The following is an 18826-nucleotide window of genomic DNA, read 5'->3' as shown; positions in this document are numbered from 1 at the left end:
GCTTTATACCGCATTAAATTAAAAACCTGGAAGAGGTACCCAGTTGGAATGAGAAAAAACTTTATCTATGTTGAATTTCATTATTCTGTAAGGGAATTTCTAAATTTAACTGTCTCTATCTTGGGAGCTAGAAGACTGTTTTTTAGCTGCTAACGCTTAGGAAATTGTTTTACAGATACCATGAAAGTCAGTTTTCAGACCATGACTGGCCTATTCATAATAACTATGAAGCTGATGAAGTTCAGCGTGATCCAAGGGCTCTTTCTGATGTTACTGATGAGGAAGAAGTGCAAGTAGATCCTCGCAAATATTTGGATGGAGATCGTGAAAAGTATCTGGAGGATCCTGCCTTTGACACCCACTTCTCTACTGAGCCTTGCTGGCAGTATTCAGATCACCATGAAAACAAGTATTGTGATCTGGAATGTAGTCACACTTGTAATTATAAAATGCGGTCATCTTCATACCTAGATAATTTAGTTTGGCGAGACAGTGAAGTTAACCATTACTATGAGCCCAAGCTTATTATAGATCTCTCAAACTGGAAGGAACAGAGCAAAGAAAAGTCTGATAAGAAAGGCAAGTCTAAATGTGAAAAGAATGGGTTGGTGAAAGCTCAGATAGCACTCGAGGAAGCATCACAGCAACTTGTTGAGAAAGAAAGGGAGAAGAATCAAGGATTTGACTTTGATTCCTTTATAGCAGAAACCATTCAGCTTAGTTTACAACACGAGTCTACTGATGTTGATAAATTAAATGACTTGAATAGCTCAGTGTCTCAAATAGAGTTGAAAGGATTGATCTCAAAGTCGGTAAGCAGAGAGAAGCAGGAGAAAGGAATGGCTAATTTGGCACAGTTAGAAGCTCTGTACCAAACTTCTTGGGACAGTCAGTTTGTAAGTAGTGGGGAGGAGTGCTTCCTCATAGACCAGTTCTGTTGTGAAGTAAGGAAAGATGAACACGTTGAAAAAGAAAATACTTACACCAGTTACTTAGACAAATTTTTTAGTAAGAAAGAAGATGCTGAAATGCTAGAACCTGAGCCAATAGAAGAGGGGAAGCTTGGGGAGAAGGAGAGAGAAGAGAGCTTTCTCAGTAACAGTGGAGAACTCCTCTTCAACAAGCAGCTTGAGGCTATAGGTATTCCTCAGTTTCACAGCCCTGTTGGTTCACCACTGAAATCAATACAGGCCACGTTAACGCCTTCTGCTATGAAATCATCTCCCCAAATTCCCCACAAAACATACAGCAGCATTCTGAAACATCTGAATTAGAACACTCAGCAGACATTTCTTTTATATTCATGAGATGTGTTTGTCTTTTTTTATTACTAGTGTAAGTAATTTTTTTACTTGAATCAGACGGTGTAATTTTGGTATGGATTTCGTTAGTTTTCTGTTTAGCATTGTTTTTACAATCCAGGATTACTTTCTATACATGAGTTAGTTTTGTTTTTAAACTGGCATGTCGTTTGCACACAAAATTAAAGAATAGAGCAAAATAATGCAAAATGCAGAAGGTAACAAAAATGCACTAAACCAAGTATAAAACATTCTCTCAGTAAAAGTGTCCATGTTTTGCAGAAAAAGAACCTTGCCTTGAAATTTACACAGTGAGACTGTACATAATTGCATGAAAATATCTATTTTTCCCAAAACATTTTTTCATTCATGCGTATTTTAGAGTTTTTCATACTGTACACATTTCTTAGACACATGATACCAGCAGCAATTGAAATGAATGCAGAATTTGGTACGCATGTGTTATCTACCTCAAGGTAACAGCAGTATGTGGCAAAACATTAACCACCCATAGTGCTTCTCATTATGCACTTCTATTTAGCCAGCATTATTGTCGTAGCTATTCTTATTGAAAATCATTCAATATTTATAAATGTTCTGGTATGCATTCTTTATAGTGAAGTGTTAATATACAGCACTTTTATTTATTTTAGCAAATAAGTATATTTCTGTAATTATAGAAAGTCAACTTAATTTTTGAGTTACTTTTCAGTTAAAAGTTTTTGTTTAGCACTATGGTTTTATTGCCTACATAGCTGGATATATATTAACATCGGCTTATTCTGAGGCTATCCAATACATATTTTATTTGTATTTTCTAGTTTTCATTTCAAGTAAAGCACTCACTGTGTATAGGAATTTGTAATTGGAGGTGCTTGATCTCTACAAAAGAAATTAGGAATTGCTTTATTATCAAATGCTCCTAGAAGTCTTAATTGTGTTCATTTTTAAAAAATTTTGTAATGTTAGTTGTGTGCATGGAAATAATTAAGGTACAACATTACTGTAGGTTAAAGTTCTATATGGTGAGACATTTTGTTTTTACTGTATGTTTTTACTGAATGATTCCTGTCCCGCTCCCATTCCCTCTCAAAAAGCAAGCATGAATAAAATTAGGTTAAATATAGCATGTAGCATCTCAGTCTTCTGAAAATTTGTTTTACCTTCTGATTTTTTGAAATACTGGATGTATTATTGGCTCCCCTGTTTAAAACGAAAAACGAATAAAAACATGGCCAGCAAAAATGACTTTGTTTTTGATGCTTTGTACAATGAGAAAGAGCTGCTCGTGGAATGAGCTGGCCATACTGTGAAGGCGAGCCTGCTTGCCTGCACTCCCTAGTACAAGGTGCTCAAGGAAGCATGAGAAATTGTCTTGCAGTCTACGCTAGAAGTGCTGTTGCTGTGGGGATACAGTGCCCTGACGGAGACTCCAGAACTACCCTTTCATGTCAGTGCTGACAGCGTGGATGGAAGAAAATGGTATGGCTATGAAGGCATAAGTGAATGGTAGTGTCAGTAACCGTTTTTGTTGAAGATACGATTGACTTCCAGCGCATAAATGAGCATTATTGTTTTATCGACTTTTTAGACAGAATAGTGTTACAGTGGAAAAGCGGCTGCGAGCGTATGCGAGCACCTTCATGTCACTGGCAACCTGGAGTGAAGGTAGTCATGCAGGTCCTTCGGCTGAGAGCGTGTCCAGAGCACTTTCACAAGGAGATTTCAGGAGCAGGACCAGGTAACTCCTATGGGATGTTTCAAAATGTGCGGCTGGGGTCTGTAGCAGCGAGCCCTAAGAACAGTACGTATTTCTTTTCCAGTTCCTCCTATCAGAACCATTCCTGAGGGAGCTAATTAGCCCTACATAAAGGTACATCTTTTGGCAAACTCCCACGGTTTTTTTCCATAACAGTGTCTTAGTTCCTCTAAATTTTTTCATCCCTCCTCCCCTGCTCCTCTGGCAGGTAGCGCAGCTGGAACTTGCCTAAAACAAGGAGCTGCCCCTTCAACATGCCAGAAAGTGGTCACCTGGGTAGATGGGATTCGGTGTATGTCCTTGGGCACGGTAGCCCCATCACTTTGGGGGCTGTAGGGAGGAGGGAGTGGCTGGTTGCCCTCTCTTTTAGGCAAGGAGCCGTTTTGAAGTGGCTTGGTAGGGTTTTTTTAGATTGGATTAAAGCAGTGGGAAGTGCTTAGAAACTGGAAACAAAACTCAGCTTAAAACCACATCTTGTGCAGATGAAGTGTTTTGTTTGTTCTTCTTAAGAACACCAATGAAACTCAAGATGCTTGCAGTGGTAGAAAAGGAACACTTTAAAAAGAAGGGGAGTCCAGTGTGGTGCTTCACTGCCCTTGACTTCTAGTTGTGTTGAGGGAGCAGCACTTTACAGGCACTGCTGACTGCTTTGGTGAAAACCTCCTCATAGCAGGCTCCATCCATGGATCATTGGAGGGTACAGCTAGGTATTCTGGCTTATGAAGTAGAAGGAATATCCTATGTGAAGAAAATTAAAGTAAAAGTAGTTACTGAGGACCTAGCAAAGTGAAATCTACTGCCATAAAGTGAAAATATTCTTGAGTGTGGAGTTGAGTTCTCCCTTGGCAAACTGCTGGAGTCCTGCATTGGGAGAGCAGTCTGCAGAAAGTGCAGGGTTTCGTGGGGCACTCCCAGCAGGTGAGAGATGGTTTCTGACCCACGCTCATCAGATATGCCTGTCCCTGCAAGAAAAAAGTAGGATGGCAAATGAATTGTCTTTAAAAAAAACAAATAATGGAAGAGGCTTAAATATTAAGCCAGATACTGGGAACACCGTTTCATTCCAAGGTGCTTGCCCAGAAAAATGGAACACCCTTATACGACAAAAAAAAAACAAACCCAAAACCCGAACAACAAAAAAAAAAAACCAAAAAAGAAATGATGATGTTAAACATCTTTTAAAACTACCTTTTTCTCCTCTATGTGGTCTTTGGTTAAAAGGCAGCATTTTAAAGTGTATCTAATAAAAAACATGGCTGGGAGAGCTGATGTTTGCCCTTACTGAACAGAGAAGGACAGAACATGTTACATGTACTGTTGTCACATGAGATCTAATACTTGCAAACTGGCACAATGCTGAACACTTTGTTCTGATTAGGAGTTCTCAGTCATGGTCAGTTAACTTTCTCACAATTGTATTTAATTGTAATGAAATAAGTGTTACTATATATAATCTTGGCTATTTATAGAAGACTTTGCCCACGCTACTTGTTGTGCTGTGATTACACCAGGAGTCATGTGCCTTAGCTAGTCTTTGCCGTAGCACAGCGGGTCTGCTGGGGTTGTAGGCTGGCCTGGGGTAGCTCTGCAGTCCCTGCTGCGGCATCTTCTCCACCCCTGGTCAGCAAGATAGTCTGGATCTGCTGCAGTGAATCCACTGCTTACAGCTGACTTTGTATGACTGGATTTACTTTCTTTCTGGTCACCTTGCTATTGCTTTTTTCTGTGCTGTAGAAGTTCTTAGAAGCTACATACATTTAAACCCTTGCTAAAGTCTCACTTTGGTCTGGCTTAGTGCCTGGAGGCGTTAGTTTACAAAGAGGTCTTTAATGTTTTTTTCACAGGGGGGTGGTTTCCTCCAGGAGAAGATGGGGTGGTTTCTTTTATATGCAACCAATGTTGCTCTGGAACTATTCTTGTCATTTTTTTTTCAGTCCCTTCTAAACTCTGCAATAGTCAGAGGTAACAGTTTTTTCCATGTGTGGACTTTTCATCCCCTATTCTACACCCATGTATGCTACAAAACACAGCAAAGCGTAGTTTGGATCTTGAGGAATTCAGTTACACACCGTGGTGCAGGTCATTTTTGGGTGTCAGTAGAGGGGAAAAGTATCCTTGAACTAAATCTGCTTTCATAAGTCTTCTTCCCTTTCTTTATACTCGCATTGCTTTTCTGTTGCAGGGATCTGGAAGCGCTTGTCAAGCCTTCAGTTAAGGTTTTACAGGTAATCAGACAGTAGACTGTCCTGGTTCTTCCAAAGACGCAATCCTGTACAAGAGCAGCCCTGAACCGATCTGTTCCTTATTCCTTGAATTATTTCAGTGCTTACAAAATCCTGCAAATTCATGTTCGCTGTTCTGCCACTGTTTCTGTCAGACTTGAGCCAAACAACCTGGGAAGTAACACTGCAGGGTGTTTAGTAACAAGCAAATAATCCAGATCAGCACCGGCACGCTGCGCTCTTGGGCTGCCATTCCAGCATCTCTATATTTAAAATGGTTATCTGCTTACTTCTTAAAACATTCACTGTTGAAAAGTTCAATGTCTTCTTTCGGCTGAGAATTAGCATCACTGATAAGGTGGTTTGCATGCATCAGACCACCTGGGGAGGGAGCTCTGCCCTGGTAGCTCTGTGGGCACCGTGATAGCTGGTACGACCACGTTCTGCAGAGAACTGTGTCAATAGTTGGCAGCAGCCGTCGCAAAATGTCATTGACTTTCCTCTGGAATCTGTCTGTCGCATCCTGACTGCAAAGCAGCCCTTCTATAGTGAACTCCGAGAATAAAATTCCCCTTGTAATCCATGCGCTGGGCTACTGCAGCCAAAATTACTTTTAACCTTCGTGTGACCCAGCCTGGCTGTTACGCGTGGTATGAAATACGAAAGCGTGCTTTTTGCAGTGGTGTGCAGGACAGGGAACTTATGACTTGGCTGGCTTCGGAGCCAGTGATACTGTTGCCTTCTGCAACCTGCTCAAAGCTGCTCCCTAGCTTTGATTCCCTTATTGATAAAATAAAGGTGTTGGGTTGTGATTATTGGCAGGACTGTGGCTGGGCTCCCATTCTGGCCACTGTGTCCTGGCTCCCCTGCTGTTATCTGGGATGAATGGCTGCTGCATTGAGGGATTTGCGGTGAAGACTTCTTCTGTGTTAACTGGGGACTTGGGGTAATTTCCTGTTACTGATAATATGCTTGATCAGTGTTTCTGGGATAGAGAGTCATTCCTAAATTGGTGGCTGATGGTTTGCTGGGTTTTCTTCAATTTGTTGACCTAATTTGATGTAGTTCCACGTTACTTGTGCCTTCCCTTACACTTCTGATTTTTCCAAATTTCTCGTAGCTTCTGGTTTAGGCTAATTATATTCTTCTAGTAGTGATTCGTAGCTGAGCACAGTCCAAGGCCTGTGGGTGATCTGCCTGCCTGCTTGGTTAAAGATTACTGGCCATTCTCGAAACAAATGTGAGGCCTGATAAATTCGGGCTTTCCTTTATATCTAAATTTTGCCATACCGCAAGGTTCTGGTGCTATGCAGTGTGGAGGTTTCTTTGTCACACTAATCCCACAAGGCAAGGATAAACCTAGTCATTTTTTAGCCTCGTCATCTCTACAGCATCTTCCCAAATAGGTTTCTCCACAGCACACGTCTCACCAGGGTAGAGTTTCTGCTTTACAAGGTGCTTGATCCTTTGACACAGTTTGAGTTTGCAGCCCAGGCTTCAGCTATGCATGCTCCAAACCTGGACTCTGGCAATAAAAAGGATATTTTCTCATTCCTGGTGTTGGGGGTGCTGTTCAGATGAGCTTAAAGCTCAAATCATCAGTGCTGGAGGCTGTAGAGAGATGACGTTTCCATTTAATGTCTGTCTTTGAATTTTATGATTTTTAATCATTTAAAGTCATGGAACTGAATAACTGAATGCCAAATCTATTGTGACTTCTGTGTTTGTTTGGATATAGATGTAAAGAGTACAGTTATTGAAATAGAGGGATAACTAGCAGAGACGTTTTAAAGCCTATAATAAGAAAGCAGATGGTTTCAGATTTTTTCTGCTAATTCTAGAGTTACTTAGCAAATTTGATGTTGAAATATACTGAAAGATTAAGTTACTTCTACATGCTAAATTATCTTTTTAACCCTCACACGTGATATTTCACTGATTTTCCATGATTCTTTGTCTTCTTGTGAAGGAGCAAGATGCCAGTCTATGCAGCTATTGGAGTGCAGAGCAGATGGGAATGTCCTTTGGGTATTGCTGGCACTTATACCCGTATTTCTTTTGACCTTGCTAACAGCATCACGTAGAGTACAGCTTTGATTTCCAGCGAGACAAGGTACAAAGCCTCACATTGTGATTGGCTTAGGGACCTGTACAGAGTGAGGACATTCATCAACCAGGGCAGAGGAAATCTAAGAGTAGAGCAAACGCTGAAATTCAAGTGGAGCTGGGGCAAGCTGGGCAGCCACGGTTTGCAGCTGCACACCAGAAATTCACCTCTAGCTAGGGAGAGCCTGCTTGTCCAAGCCTTTAGTAGCTAACTGTTGCCTGATAAAAGCATAAATTATATAAATCATAATTATGTCAGAAATGAAGCAGGTTTTTCAGTTCTTCATCCATCATGCAGCAAAATATGGAAGCACACAATTGCTTGAGCAATTTAGTGGCTTAGTGAATTTGAAATGACTTGATGTGGAAGTTGACCGTCGTGGGGGGCTGAGGCCTGTGGCAGGTAGTGGTGCCAGCAGCGGAGAGGAGCCAGGCGCGACCGCAGGAGTGTCCAGCTCATCCACCACAATGCTGGTGCAGCCAGGGAGGAGATTTCCACCCTGCCTGCCAGGAATTACAGCGTGCCTTGGCATGGGCAGGAGGAAAAATATGATGGGAAACAGGGAGATTAAAATAACCCCGGTGAAAACAGGATGTTGGAAAGCTGGTAATGGAGGGGGGCTGTAGGGCTGGCTGTCTGCAGAGGGAGCAGGGAGGCTCTTACACAGGTGCTGTTTAGGGGAAAACACACATTTATGGCCCCACACCAAATCACCGAGGCAGTGGCAGTGCAGCCCGGCTGGCAGCAGGCTGGCATCATCTTCCCCAAAACATGACTGATGGTGGCTATTTACACAAATGTGTTCACTCACGTTCTCTTGCCACCTGCCTTTGCTCTCTTTTTCATCAGATGAAGGTCATAAACTATTCCCTACAACACATCAGCCTGGCATCATATTTATTTAACTGATATGACCTCACAGGTGCTGCCAAGCAGCAAAACGAAGCTCTATTTCACAGCTCGGCTGTCACTGGGGAGCTGTATTTCTCTCCAGCTGATCACAGCCTGCTCTCCAAGCTATGATCCATGGCTTCCTTCCAGCCTAAGACAAAATAAAAACCAAACTGTGTTTTTCCCTTGCTAACTGACTCTTCCTTTCAGGGGATGACAGCAGCGGTTACTGGAGTGAATTTACGGCAGGGGTAGTGGGTCCCTGCAGATGGAGGAGCTGGTTCCGGTCCCCAGTAGCCAGTTTGTGAACCATCAGAGGGTTTTGCTGCAGCTGGTGGTGAGTTGCTGACTGGCGCTCAGCCAGCTCATCTGAGGTGTTTCTGCTCCTTTGTGAGTGGGGAGATGCGCCCCAGTGGCTGCTTTCAACTTGGGGGAATGTGGTGGCCTCACAAGAGGACTTATTGTGAAGTCCCAATCTCCAGCACGTGTAGATCATGCTCTGGAGCAAGCATAAAAGCTCATCCTTAACCCCGTGATTTATGATTTCTTTGAGCTATTAGAAAACGCACACTAAAATCTCTGAAGCTAAACCAGACTGCCTTATTCTTTAAGGTAATACAAACATTACCATTTTCCATGAGTCTAAACTGCTATCTGCTTATTTACTGTCCATGGTCAAATTTAATCTGGTATTTCCTGTAGCCTCAGCTTCTCCTTGCTCAATGAGACAGATTTGCTCTCTAGGTCCATGAAATAGTTGAAGTGCTATGCTCATCCATGAACATCATGGATATTCACTACATCACATGATTTTCATGACAGATAAATAATAGAAGGTGATGGAGTGCTTAAAGTGAAATAATTAGCTGAAGTTAGTGCCCTGTCTACCCTGGGAGCTTAGGCAGTTCCCCAGAGCAGGAAGATGCCCAGCTCTTCGAGCAATCAGCCCCAGTACAATTTTTTTTTTCCCAAGCAGAGATGAGAAGATTTTTTTTTAAGCTGAACTTCTTTACTGTTGTGGGATTTGATGTGAATCTTGACATTTGCAGATAGTGTCACACAAGAGCTGGCTTCAAACCCAAAAAGCTCGAGCTGGGGAGCCCCCAGCACACTGGAAGGGTGATATGGGGGCATCTCTGTGGCAGCCCAGAAAACAGTTCAAATTCATGTTAATTTTAAATATTTGACTCTAGAAATCTCTCCAGGCACCACTGTAATCCAATTTATTGTGTCTGGCTCAAGTGAAGTATGAGAAGAATTTGCTTAAGCTATTTGAGCAGTGCTGTGTGGTGGTTGCGAGCTGTCCCATGGGACCGTGGTGACCTCGTAGTGTGGAGGGCTTGGACAGCCCAGGGTTGGGAAAGCACCAGCTCCCCAGGACGGGCACCCTGCTCCCTGGCAGCGAGGACAAAGTGGCAGAAGTAGGTGGCAGACCACCTTAGTCCTTCCCTGCTTCTCCTTAAAATGCTCATGAAGCTGCTGTAAAAGACAAGTTGGAGCGCCTGCTGCTCATGCCCTGGAGTAATTTGCCAGTGGGGCACGTTGCCTCCGGGCTTCTTGCTGCCTTCTCAATGCCGTGGGCCTCCCCAGCCCCATCACCCACCCAGCTGAACTCACAGAAATTTGGGAATTAGATCTTTTTCCAACAGTTTAACCTACCTTCATTTCCTGGTGAAGAAAAGAAGTCTCCGACGGCTTTGCAGTAGGCTCGGGTGTTAATTGCTTTCTTCCTGCACCCCTAAGAAATGTGTGTGTTGTCTTTTCCACTTCGCAGCAGGGAAAATGGAAGATGGAGCGGTTAAGCCTTGGCCCAACAGAGCAGGGTGATGGCTGGGGTGGGACAAACTGGGCTCCTCCGCGATGCTGGAGTCTGAATCACGTGGGAAGAAACCTTAAGGTAAGGAGAAAAAGTCATTTACAGGATATAACTCTTCGTCCTTGAAATCTGTGCAATGTCCTGGCCATTTATAGAAACTAATAAACTGTGTCATCTGAATATGGAGCAATTGCAGGGAGAATTGGAGCAGTGGTGGGGATTAAAGGTAGCATCCAGAAGTGGGAAGTCCCACCAGCCTCTCCTCCCCCAGGCTCTTACTGTCGGGGCTCGTGGGGTTCCCTCACCAGCAGCGTGCAAGGGGGCTGCCCCAACCAAGTGACTCAACCAAGTGCTTGTGGCTCTATTTACCACTTGCTCTTTTCCTTGTGGTGTTTCTGTGCCTCTGCCCAGGCCCTGCTGTGCCCAGGTGCTGCTCCTGGTCTTCTCCTCAGCTGAGGGCTGCATTACCAGGGTCGTTCCTGACCTTGCTTTCAGGGACAGCATGGAGGGAGAAAAGGAGACGTAAGGTTTGGTCCAGACCAAATGGAAGGGAGGGAAGATGAGGTAAGCTTGTTACTGCTGAGATTGTGCCATTTACCGTGGTAACATTCGTAACAGAGGGGGCTCAGGGATGGCATCATCACTGCAAGGTGGGATCTTCCACTTCTCTCTTTCTTCAGTTTCTCATACCAGGAAACCAAAGTGGGTCCAGGAGCCAACTGCTGCTGAAGGACTTGTTTGCCAGGGCACTCCTGCCACTCCCCGAGAGCCACGGTATAATGCCACGATGAAGCTGTAACGTCCAGAGCCCGGCAGCGCAGTGCAGCACAATCTTATCCCACCTCTGTGCTAAAGCAGTTTTCTCTGGCAGGTGATGGGACACAAACCTTTCCATGGCTGTGGCAGAGACGCGTGAGCTGGCCCTAGGGGACAGTCATGTGGCCGTGCATCCAAAGTGGCTCGACTGCCTCCAGTGCAGTTGTACAAGTATTTTATGGCCATCGTCACCATCTTTCCTGTCTTTCACTCAGGAGAGGGCTTGGGGAATAATTAATTCATTAGAAACTATAGTTGTACAAATGCCAAGGTAAGTCATTTCATATTGCTAAATAATCAGTTCCAGTTAATGTGGTTTTTTAATTTCTGAGAGCGATGCTGCAGTTGCTGGGGTGACGTCAGGAGTGTTCTCACCCGCTGCACAGCCTGGACTTTAGGAAGTTGGCCGGGCAGTGCCGAGCTGCCGTCTCGGCTATGTTGGCAACACATCCAGAGCATTACAAAGGAAAATTTCCAAACAGGACGGCAGCGCTGACGGAGAGGAAAATTTCCCTCCAGCAAAGTATTCTGCTATTGTCGGAGAACTGTGGAGTGAAAGCAAAAAGGATTTCAAGACCGGCTTTCGGCTGCATGTTGAAGCTCTGATTATAAAACACAGCCTGAATGCACCATGCCTGAACCACCCCCTCCCCCTGCCCAAACCTTAAGCCTAAGGATTTAAACAAGCTCTTACGTAACACGGGTTTAGTATTTCCAGTAGAAATAGGTGTTCTAAATATAAATGATTTGCAGATAAAATAGGCTTATATAAAATGCTTTACTTTTATATAACTCTATATTGACATTGCTCCCGACACCTCCATCCCTCACGAGCCCAGCAGAAGTTGGTGCCGCAGTGGGGAATGCGGGTGCCTGCCTGGCAGGGCACGGGCTCCAGAGCCTGCTGGCCAATCCTCAGTGCCTCCAGGACGAGGGGCAATGGGTGTAAACTGGAGGGGGCAAATTTAGACTAGACAGAAGGAGGAATTTCTTCACCATGAGGGTGGGGAGGCCCTGGCCCAGGCTGCCCAGGGAAGCTGTGGCTGCCCCATCCCTGGAGGGGTTCAAGGCCAGGTTGGATGGACCTTGGGCAGCCTGGTCTGGTGGGAGGTGTCCCTGCCTATGGCAGGGGGGGTTGGAACTACATGATCTTTAAGGTCCCTTTGGACCCAAACCATTCTGTGATTCTAGCAGTAGCACCGCAGTGGAGGCGATACCCAAGTGCAGCAGCTGAATGCTGCAGATACTGTCTCTTGGGGTCAAATGCTTTGATGCTTTAGGCAAAGAAAGTTGTCTTGAACATTGAGAGCAAGACATCTCCATCCCTACGTGCATGAAGGGATGTGTGCGCATATATATTTGTATATTATAGGTATATATGATGTAGTAAAAGAGCATGCTGACTGCCACCAGCTTAGGGTTTGCAGCATGGCCTCAGGCCGTGGGCTTTTCAGGCCACAGGCACAATTTGCTTTCTCAGTGAGGCTGTCTCAACACTTCAGGTTCTTAAGCTAAACATCTTCACCACAGAGCGTGCCGTCAAGGGGTGAGCCCTCATTTGCAATGCCTCTTCTCCATGGCCAGCTTCATCACCACTGGTATTGATCAAAGCCACTATGCTTCTCGTCTCGCTCCGTACTGCATCAGGAGCTGTGACAGCAGCCAGAAATAAGGCTAGCAACATATGGCTAGCAACAATTAGCTTGGAAATAGTGTCTTCTGAACAGAAAATAGTGGTTGCTACGTAACAACCTTTATGTATAGGGAACCTATTTAGTCAAATCTCGCACAAGAGCCTTCAGTGCATGACACCAACCATTTGCTCTTACAGGAAGCACTGATTACTAAGTATTTTTAGCTACTGACGTGTACAACACATGCATAGAATTCTGTATGAGTGTATAGAGGTATATATAGATACGCATCTTTTGTTTATACACAAAAGTATATGTTCTTAGAGAAACAAGATGTATTTTTCAGCTACAGTGTATTTTTTACAACAAATCTGTATAATTAATATCTCTTTGCCCTCAACATTTCTGCTCAAAGAACAAGCAGCTCAGCTTGTGCAGGTGATTTGCAGTCTGTAAGCGGGCGACCCAGGCAGTGGCACGCAGCTCTCTTACTCCCAGTGTTTGTTCTTTTAGGAGTTCAACAGTGATGCTCAGCCCTGGGCCCTTGCAATAGAAAGTGATTTGCGGTACCTTGAATCAACGTAAACCTGCATTTGCACCAGTAACACTTTTCTCCCAAGCTTTCAGCTCACGCAGACAGAAGCCACCGTGTGTTGACACTGGCCACGTTTCCCCTGCCAAACCAAGGGACCGCGGTGGATTTCCCACTTGACAGCCTTGACTCTTTATCATCCTGGTATATGGCAATACATAGCTAGTCTCTTTTCCAGAGAGAGCTGGCACTTTTCTCTATTTACAATAATGTAAAAAAGGCAGTCTGACCCGTGGGGCTTGCAAACACGTAGTCAGGTCTTGCCCTACTGGGCTTTGCTCTTACAATTCGTTAAGGGAACTAAATTTTGGTTGTGAGACAGCCGTGACACAGTGATTGGCCCACCAAAAAATAAGCTGTTTACTAAGACCCCATCCCTGCCCCTTCTACTGTGTTGCTATATTTCTAAGAAGATGGTTATTAATGTGCCGCTTTATTTTTCCAGTAAGTATGAAAAAAAAAAAAAAGATGCTAAGGAAACTGCTGGCAAAAATGCTAAGAAATCTTCCTGGTTTGAAGCTGGGTGACAGGGCACTCAGCATGAAAGTGTACGTAAGACTGTGAGCCATGCTCGTTAAAACTGAAGCCAACTTCAGCAGCAGCTCCTGGCAGCAACTCTTGGCAAACCTCAGTCTGTGTGGGTCAACAGCATTTCTTGAGATGTCGCAGAGACTCTGCTAGAAGCCTTAGTTCGGCCACTATCCAAGCACTGCCCAGTGACAGCTCAGGTTACTTAGCATACTTCTCCTGCTGTGTTGTGTTAGCTTATTTTTAATGCTGTGCTCCTTCCTAGATTGCTTTCTGTTCCATACCCCTGAACTACATAAAAATGCCATGTATTTCATAGAATCATAGAATCACCAGGTTGGAAAAGACTCATCAGATCATCGAGTCCAACCATTTGCTGCAGAAGGGGAGCTGGAGGAAGTGTAGCTTGCAGCAGCAGCTGTAGGACTGGTCTGAGGGCTTCTGTTAACAGAATATGTCAAGTACACATGAAACCAGGACAGGGCACAAGCGCTGCTGAGCTGTATTTCTTCAGAAATAAGTCATCCTATTCACTAAGTGCATCCGTGTCGTCGGAGCCTGCCTCCCTGCCCATGTCAGAGGGGTTTGTCTCAGTGGTGCTGGGGAGATTTGCTCCTTTGCAGGACGGCACTTGCAGCCAGGAGGAAAGCACAGAGCTGGCGAATAAATCGTCTTGTCTTGCAAATCAAAACAAGAAGCTATTTTACTGGCAAAAATATTCAGGTGAGTACTCCTGCAGGCTGCTTGGCAAGCAGGTAGCATGTGGCTGGGAGAGGTCTGTGTTGCTATGGAGGGTGCTACTCAATTCATGCTCATGGAAAGCTGACAGCTAAATTTCTGAGCTTGATAGACATCTCTGCAGACAGGAAGGTGGCTGAAAACATAGCTGACCCTTGTGAAGTGAGCAAACCGTATCTGTTTTTGCAAGAGGCATGACATGCAGGGAGGTTCTTCTCCCTCTGTACTCAGCACTGGGGAGACCGCTCCTTGAATCCTGTGTTCAGTTCTGGCCCCTCACCACAAGAAGGATGTTGAGGCTCTGGAGCGAGTCCAGAGAAGAGCAACAAAGCTGGTGAGGGGGCTGGAGAAGAGGCCTTATGAGGAGCGGCTGAGAGAGCTGGGGGTGTTTAGCCTGGAGAAGAGGAGGCTGAGGGGAGACCTCATTGCTCTCTCCAACTCCCTGAAAGGAGGTTGTGGAGAGGAGGGAGCTGGGCTCTTCTCCCAAGTGACAGGGGACAGGACGAGAGGGAATGGCCTCAAGCTCCACCAGGGGAGGTTTAGGCTGAACATTAGGAAAAAATTCTTCACAGAAAGGGTCATTGGGCACTGGCAGAGGCTGCCCAGGGAGGGGGTTGAGTCCCCTTCCCTGGAGGGGTTTAAGGCACGAGTGGACGAGGTGCTGAGGGACATGGGTTAGTGTTTGATAGGAATGGTTGGACTCGATGATCCCATGGGTCTCTTCCAACCTGGTTATTCTATGATTCTGTTAAAGCAACAGCATAAAGCACCAAGAACAACCACTGCAAATTTGGTAACAGCTGGTTCTCGGTGCTGAAAACACGCCAGCCCACTCAGGCAACGTGGGACAACGTTAGGAGCTGAAAGACAAATGATGAAATGGAGCTACAGCCTCGTGTTTTGTATCTGGTGCCTCCATTTGGGCTCTTGCTTGCTAAACGACTCCGCTTGCCCTTGACCAGCTCGCATTCCCTTCAGCTTCTAATGCAGGACTTTGTGCTGCAAGACTCCAGCCTCATCTGCTGGTGTGAGTTCGCTGAGTTAAAACAATTTAAATAGCTGAAAAAAGAGAAAACAGCAACAACCTCAGCTCACGCTTACCTCCGGCTTTTGGTAGTTTCTCCTAAGGGTGAGACAAAGGCTCCTGCTTTGCCTGGAGCAGACCCCTTACTGAATTCCAGGACCATCAGCACCAGACCCTTGACCAGCTCTTCTTCTTCCCTGGACTCGCTCCGGGATGCTCTGCTGTCTCACAGCTGAAAAAACAAACAAAGATAAATAATTGTTGAAATGCGGGTTTGTTGGAAGAGAAGCGGCAGGTGCCGGCGGGGCCGCTCCTCGTGCCGCCAGCAGGGGGCGCTGCGGCCCCGCGTCAGCGGCTCCACGGCTGGAGCGGCTACAGCGACACCCGCTGGGCAGAGCGGGAGCTGCAGCCGGACTGAGGGATGGCGGGGACACGGGGGGGGCCGTTCCAACAGCTCCATCTCCTGATATTGAGGATTCCAGAGCTGGACACAGGACTCCAGGTGGGGTCTCCCAGGAGAGGAGCAGAGGGGCAGAATCCCCTCCCTCCCTGCTGGCCGCGCTGCTTTGATGCAGCCCAGGACACGTTTGGCCTTCTGGGCTGTGGGCGCACATTGCCGGCTCATGTCGAGCTTCTCATCGACCAGCACCCCCAGGTCTTTCTCTTTATCAGTGATAGAGACAGTGACATTGCACCCTCAGCAAGTCTGCAGGTGACACCAGGTTGAGCGGGGCAGTCGCCGCACCAGAAGGACGGGATGTCATCCAGAGGAACCTGGACAGGCTGGAGAAGTGGGGCTGGGAGAACCTCCTGAGGTTCAACAAGGCCAAGGTCCTACAGCTGGGTTGGAGCGATCCACAGTTTCAATACACATGGGGGATGATGTGACTGAGAGCAGCCCTGCAGAGAAGGACTTGGGGTGCTGGTTGATGAGAAGCTCGACATGAGTCGGCAACGTGCACCCACAGCCCAGAAGGCCAAACGTGCCCTGGGCTGCATCCAAAGAACCTCATTCTGGTGTCACCAAGAAATGAGCTGACGTATTTGACAGGTGGGAATGGAAATTAGAGCCTCTACTACTTGCCCAGTGTCCATCTAGAAACACCGATGGTGTCAGGGCAGTGCTGGTTTGCTCCTGCGCTGTGCGATGTGCGTATCCACGTGCTAGTCAAGAGGCTCAGCCACCGCAGCCACTGCAAACCAAGCAGCAGGGTGAAGCCTGGCTCTGTTGAGACCAGCACCCCAGAAAGCTTCCTGCCGCAGCTCGCAAACCCAGGCAGGCTCCATCCTGCAGGACAAAGCAAAAATGCCAGCCCGTCGTGCCTGCGCAGGTAGCGCCAAAGGCACTCGGGCAAAACACTAAAGGCCTTCAGAAAATTAAGTCCTTGCAAGTGGTTAAGAGCTTTGAACCAGCAAAAAGGAAAAGATGCAAAACTAAGAATTTGAGAGGGAGTGGGACCACCCTAACCTCTGCCCAGAGCCACAACCTGGGCTGGAGTCAAGCTAGACATCCACCCAGAGGTATCCTGCTGCAGCGAGACAAGCCTTTAAAGCTCAACTTCCCTTCACCTTGTCTTGATAAAACACACCCTTCTAAGTACAAAGCACAGCAGAAATCAAGACTAGCCATTAGCGATTGCAGCTCCTGCAGCCAGCCTCCAACAATATCAGGTTTCTGCTGTTATCTCTTGTCTGGAAAGACTAAAGATGCCCAACTGAAATGTTTCATATATTTTAGAAGCAGAACATCCCTGTACCTGATGTAAAACGCTTCTGTCCCACAGTCAGTCTTTAGCATTTCAAAATATTTAAGATCCTCTGCGCAATATTGAACTTTTATGCCCTAAGGAGAAGGGAAATCTTTTTTCCATTTGTTTTGCTTTTGGTGTTGCCGAAGCACTTTCATGTCCTGATTTGCAGTCACTTGATTACTGGTGCAAGACACACCATATGATCCCACCATATGATGTGGCACTTGAAGGCGAGGAGCTGTGGCTCCGCACGCCCGCAGTGCTGATGGGTCCACGCTGGCCCTTGACACAGAGACTCTGCCACGGGGGCAGATCTGGGTAATGCTGGGGTAATTCTGGGGTAATCCTGTCCCTGCATCACGCTATGGGCGTAGGCGAGCGCAGCTCTAACTTGGGGCTGCAGTTCATCATGGCATAGACTCCTAGAACAGTTTGGGTTGGAAGAGACCTCAAAGATCACCCAGTTCCAACCCCCCTTCCATGGGCAGGGACACCTCCCACCAGACCAGGCTGCCCAAGGCCCATCCAGCCTGGCCTTGAGCCCCTCCAGGGATGGGGCAGCCACAGCTTCCCTGGGCAACCTGGGCCAGGGCCTCCCCACCCTCATGGTGAAGAAATTCCTCCTTATATCTAGCCAAAATCTACCTCTCTCCAGTTTATACCCATCCCTCCTCATCCTGTCACCACAAGCCTTTGTAAATAGCCCCTCCCCAGCTTTCTTGGAGCCCCTTCAGGTACTGGAAGGTCACTATAAGGTCTCCTCAGAGACTTCTCTTCTCCAGGCTGAAAAACCCCAACTCTCTCAGCCTGTCCTCGTACAGAAGCTGCTCCAGCCCTCTGATCATCTTTGCAGCCTCCTCTGGGCCCGTTCCAACAGCTCCATCTCCTCCTTATGATAAGGACTCCAGAACTGGACACGATACTCCAGATGAGGTCTCTCAAGAAAGGAACAGAGAGGCAGAATCCCCTCCCTGCTGGCCACACTGCTTTTGATGCAGCCCAGGACACGGTTGGTCTTCTGGGCTGTGAGTGCACATTGAGCTTCTCATCAATCAGTACCTTGTGAAAGCCCTAACTTCTTGTGCTTATTACCCAGGCTTTCCTCTCCCCAGCACCAACCTGCTGCACAGCCACCCGCTGAGACCTGCTGACAGCTCACCCAGGAGGTCTGCAGGCACAGCGAGGGGCTGAGCTCTGACTTGGCTCACTTACAGCCAAGAACACATGGTAACCTCTAGTGAAAGGTACCTGCAGCTGCACTCGGAAGTGAGCTGTTGTGGAGTCTGGTGCTGGTAAGCCATGCAGTGCCTTCAGCTTTCATCCTCCATGCAGGTTAAATAGCCTCCAGGACCTGTAATAATTGATAAACATATTAATTTAACCAGCAACTTTGCTCCTGGGAAATACGCAGAACCTCCTGGACTGCCTGCTAGACCCACTCATTCATCCAGACTGTGTCCTATCAAGGAAGCAAGGGTTGGGACAGAAAGAGCTATCAGGACACAAGTTGCTATTGGGATGGAAGGCGCTATCGAGTTGAAACATGGGTGCTGGCAGTGGGGAGATAGTGGGTGCCCTGCTTACCTCACCCCAGGGGGACAAGCTGACCCTGAGAGGGTGCTGCTTGCCCAGCAGGACAGGGAGTGG

At 46.5% G+C, this 18826-nt stretch overlaps 1 protein-coding gene and 1 long non-coding RNA gene across 6 annotated transcripts in view; one reads left to right on the top strand and one right to left on the bottom strand.

The window, feature by feature from the left end:
* Window positions 1-2546, top strand: part of MAPK6 (mitogen-activated protein kinase 6) — a 28673-nt gene extending 26127 nt beyond the window's left edge. For all 4 annotated transcript variants that reach the window (XM_069866360.1, XM_069866359.1, XM_069866358.1 and 1 more), the window contains exon 6: window positions 176-2546. In XM_069866360.1, the coding sequence (XP_069722461.1) occupies window positions 176-1274 (1099 nt within the window). In that variant the 3' untranslated portion in view covers window positions 1275-2546. The remainder of the gene's footprint in view (window positions 1-175) is intronic.
* LOC138725441 (uncharacterized) lies at window positions 1605-15607 on the bottom strand. 2 transcript variants are annotated; one of them, XR_011338239.1, is made up of 4 exons: window positions 15506-15607; window positions 10466-11457; window positions 9940-10171; window positions 1605-3798 (listed from the first exon to the last, which is right to left on the bottom strand). It is a non-coding gene; the product is annotated as an uncharacterized lncRNA (long non-coding RNA). The 2 variants fall into 2 exon arrangements; XR_011338240.1 differs by lacking the exon at window positions 1605-3798 and adding an exon at window positions 3821-4022.
* Between the last annotated feature and the right edge of the window lie 3219 nt (window positions 15608-18826).

This window comes from Phaenicophaeus curvirostris, chromosome 12 (genome assembly GCF_032191515.1).
Source record: "Phaenicophaeus curvirostris isolate KB17595 chromosome 12, BPBGC_Pcur_1.0, whole genome shotgun sequence".
Taxonomy (NCBI): Eukaryota; Metazoa; Chordata; class Aves; order Cuculiformes; family Cuculidae; genus Phaenicophaeus; species Phaenicophaeus curvirostris.
The sequence above is the reverse complement of the archived record's forward strand: the minus strand, read 5'-3'. Positions and strand labels throughout refer to the sequence as shown.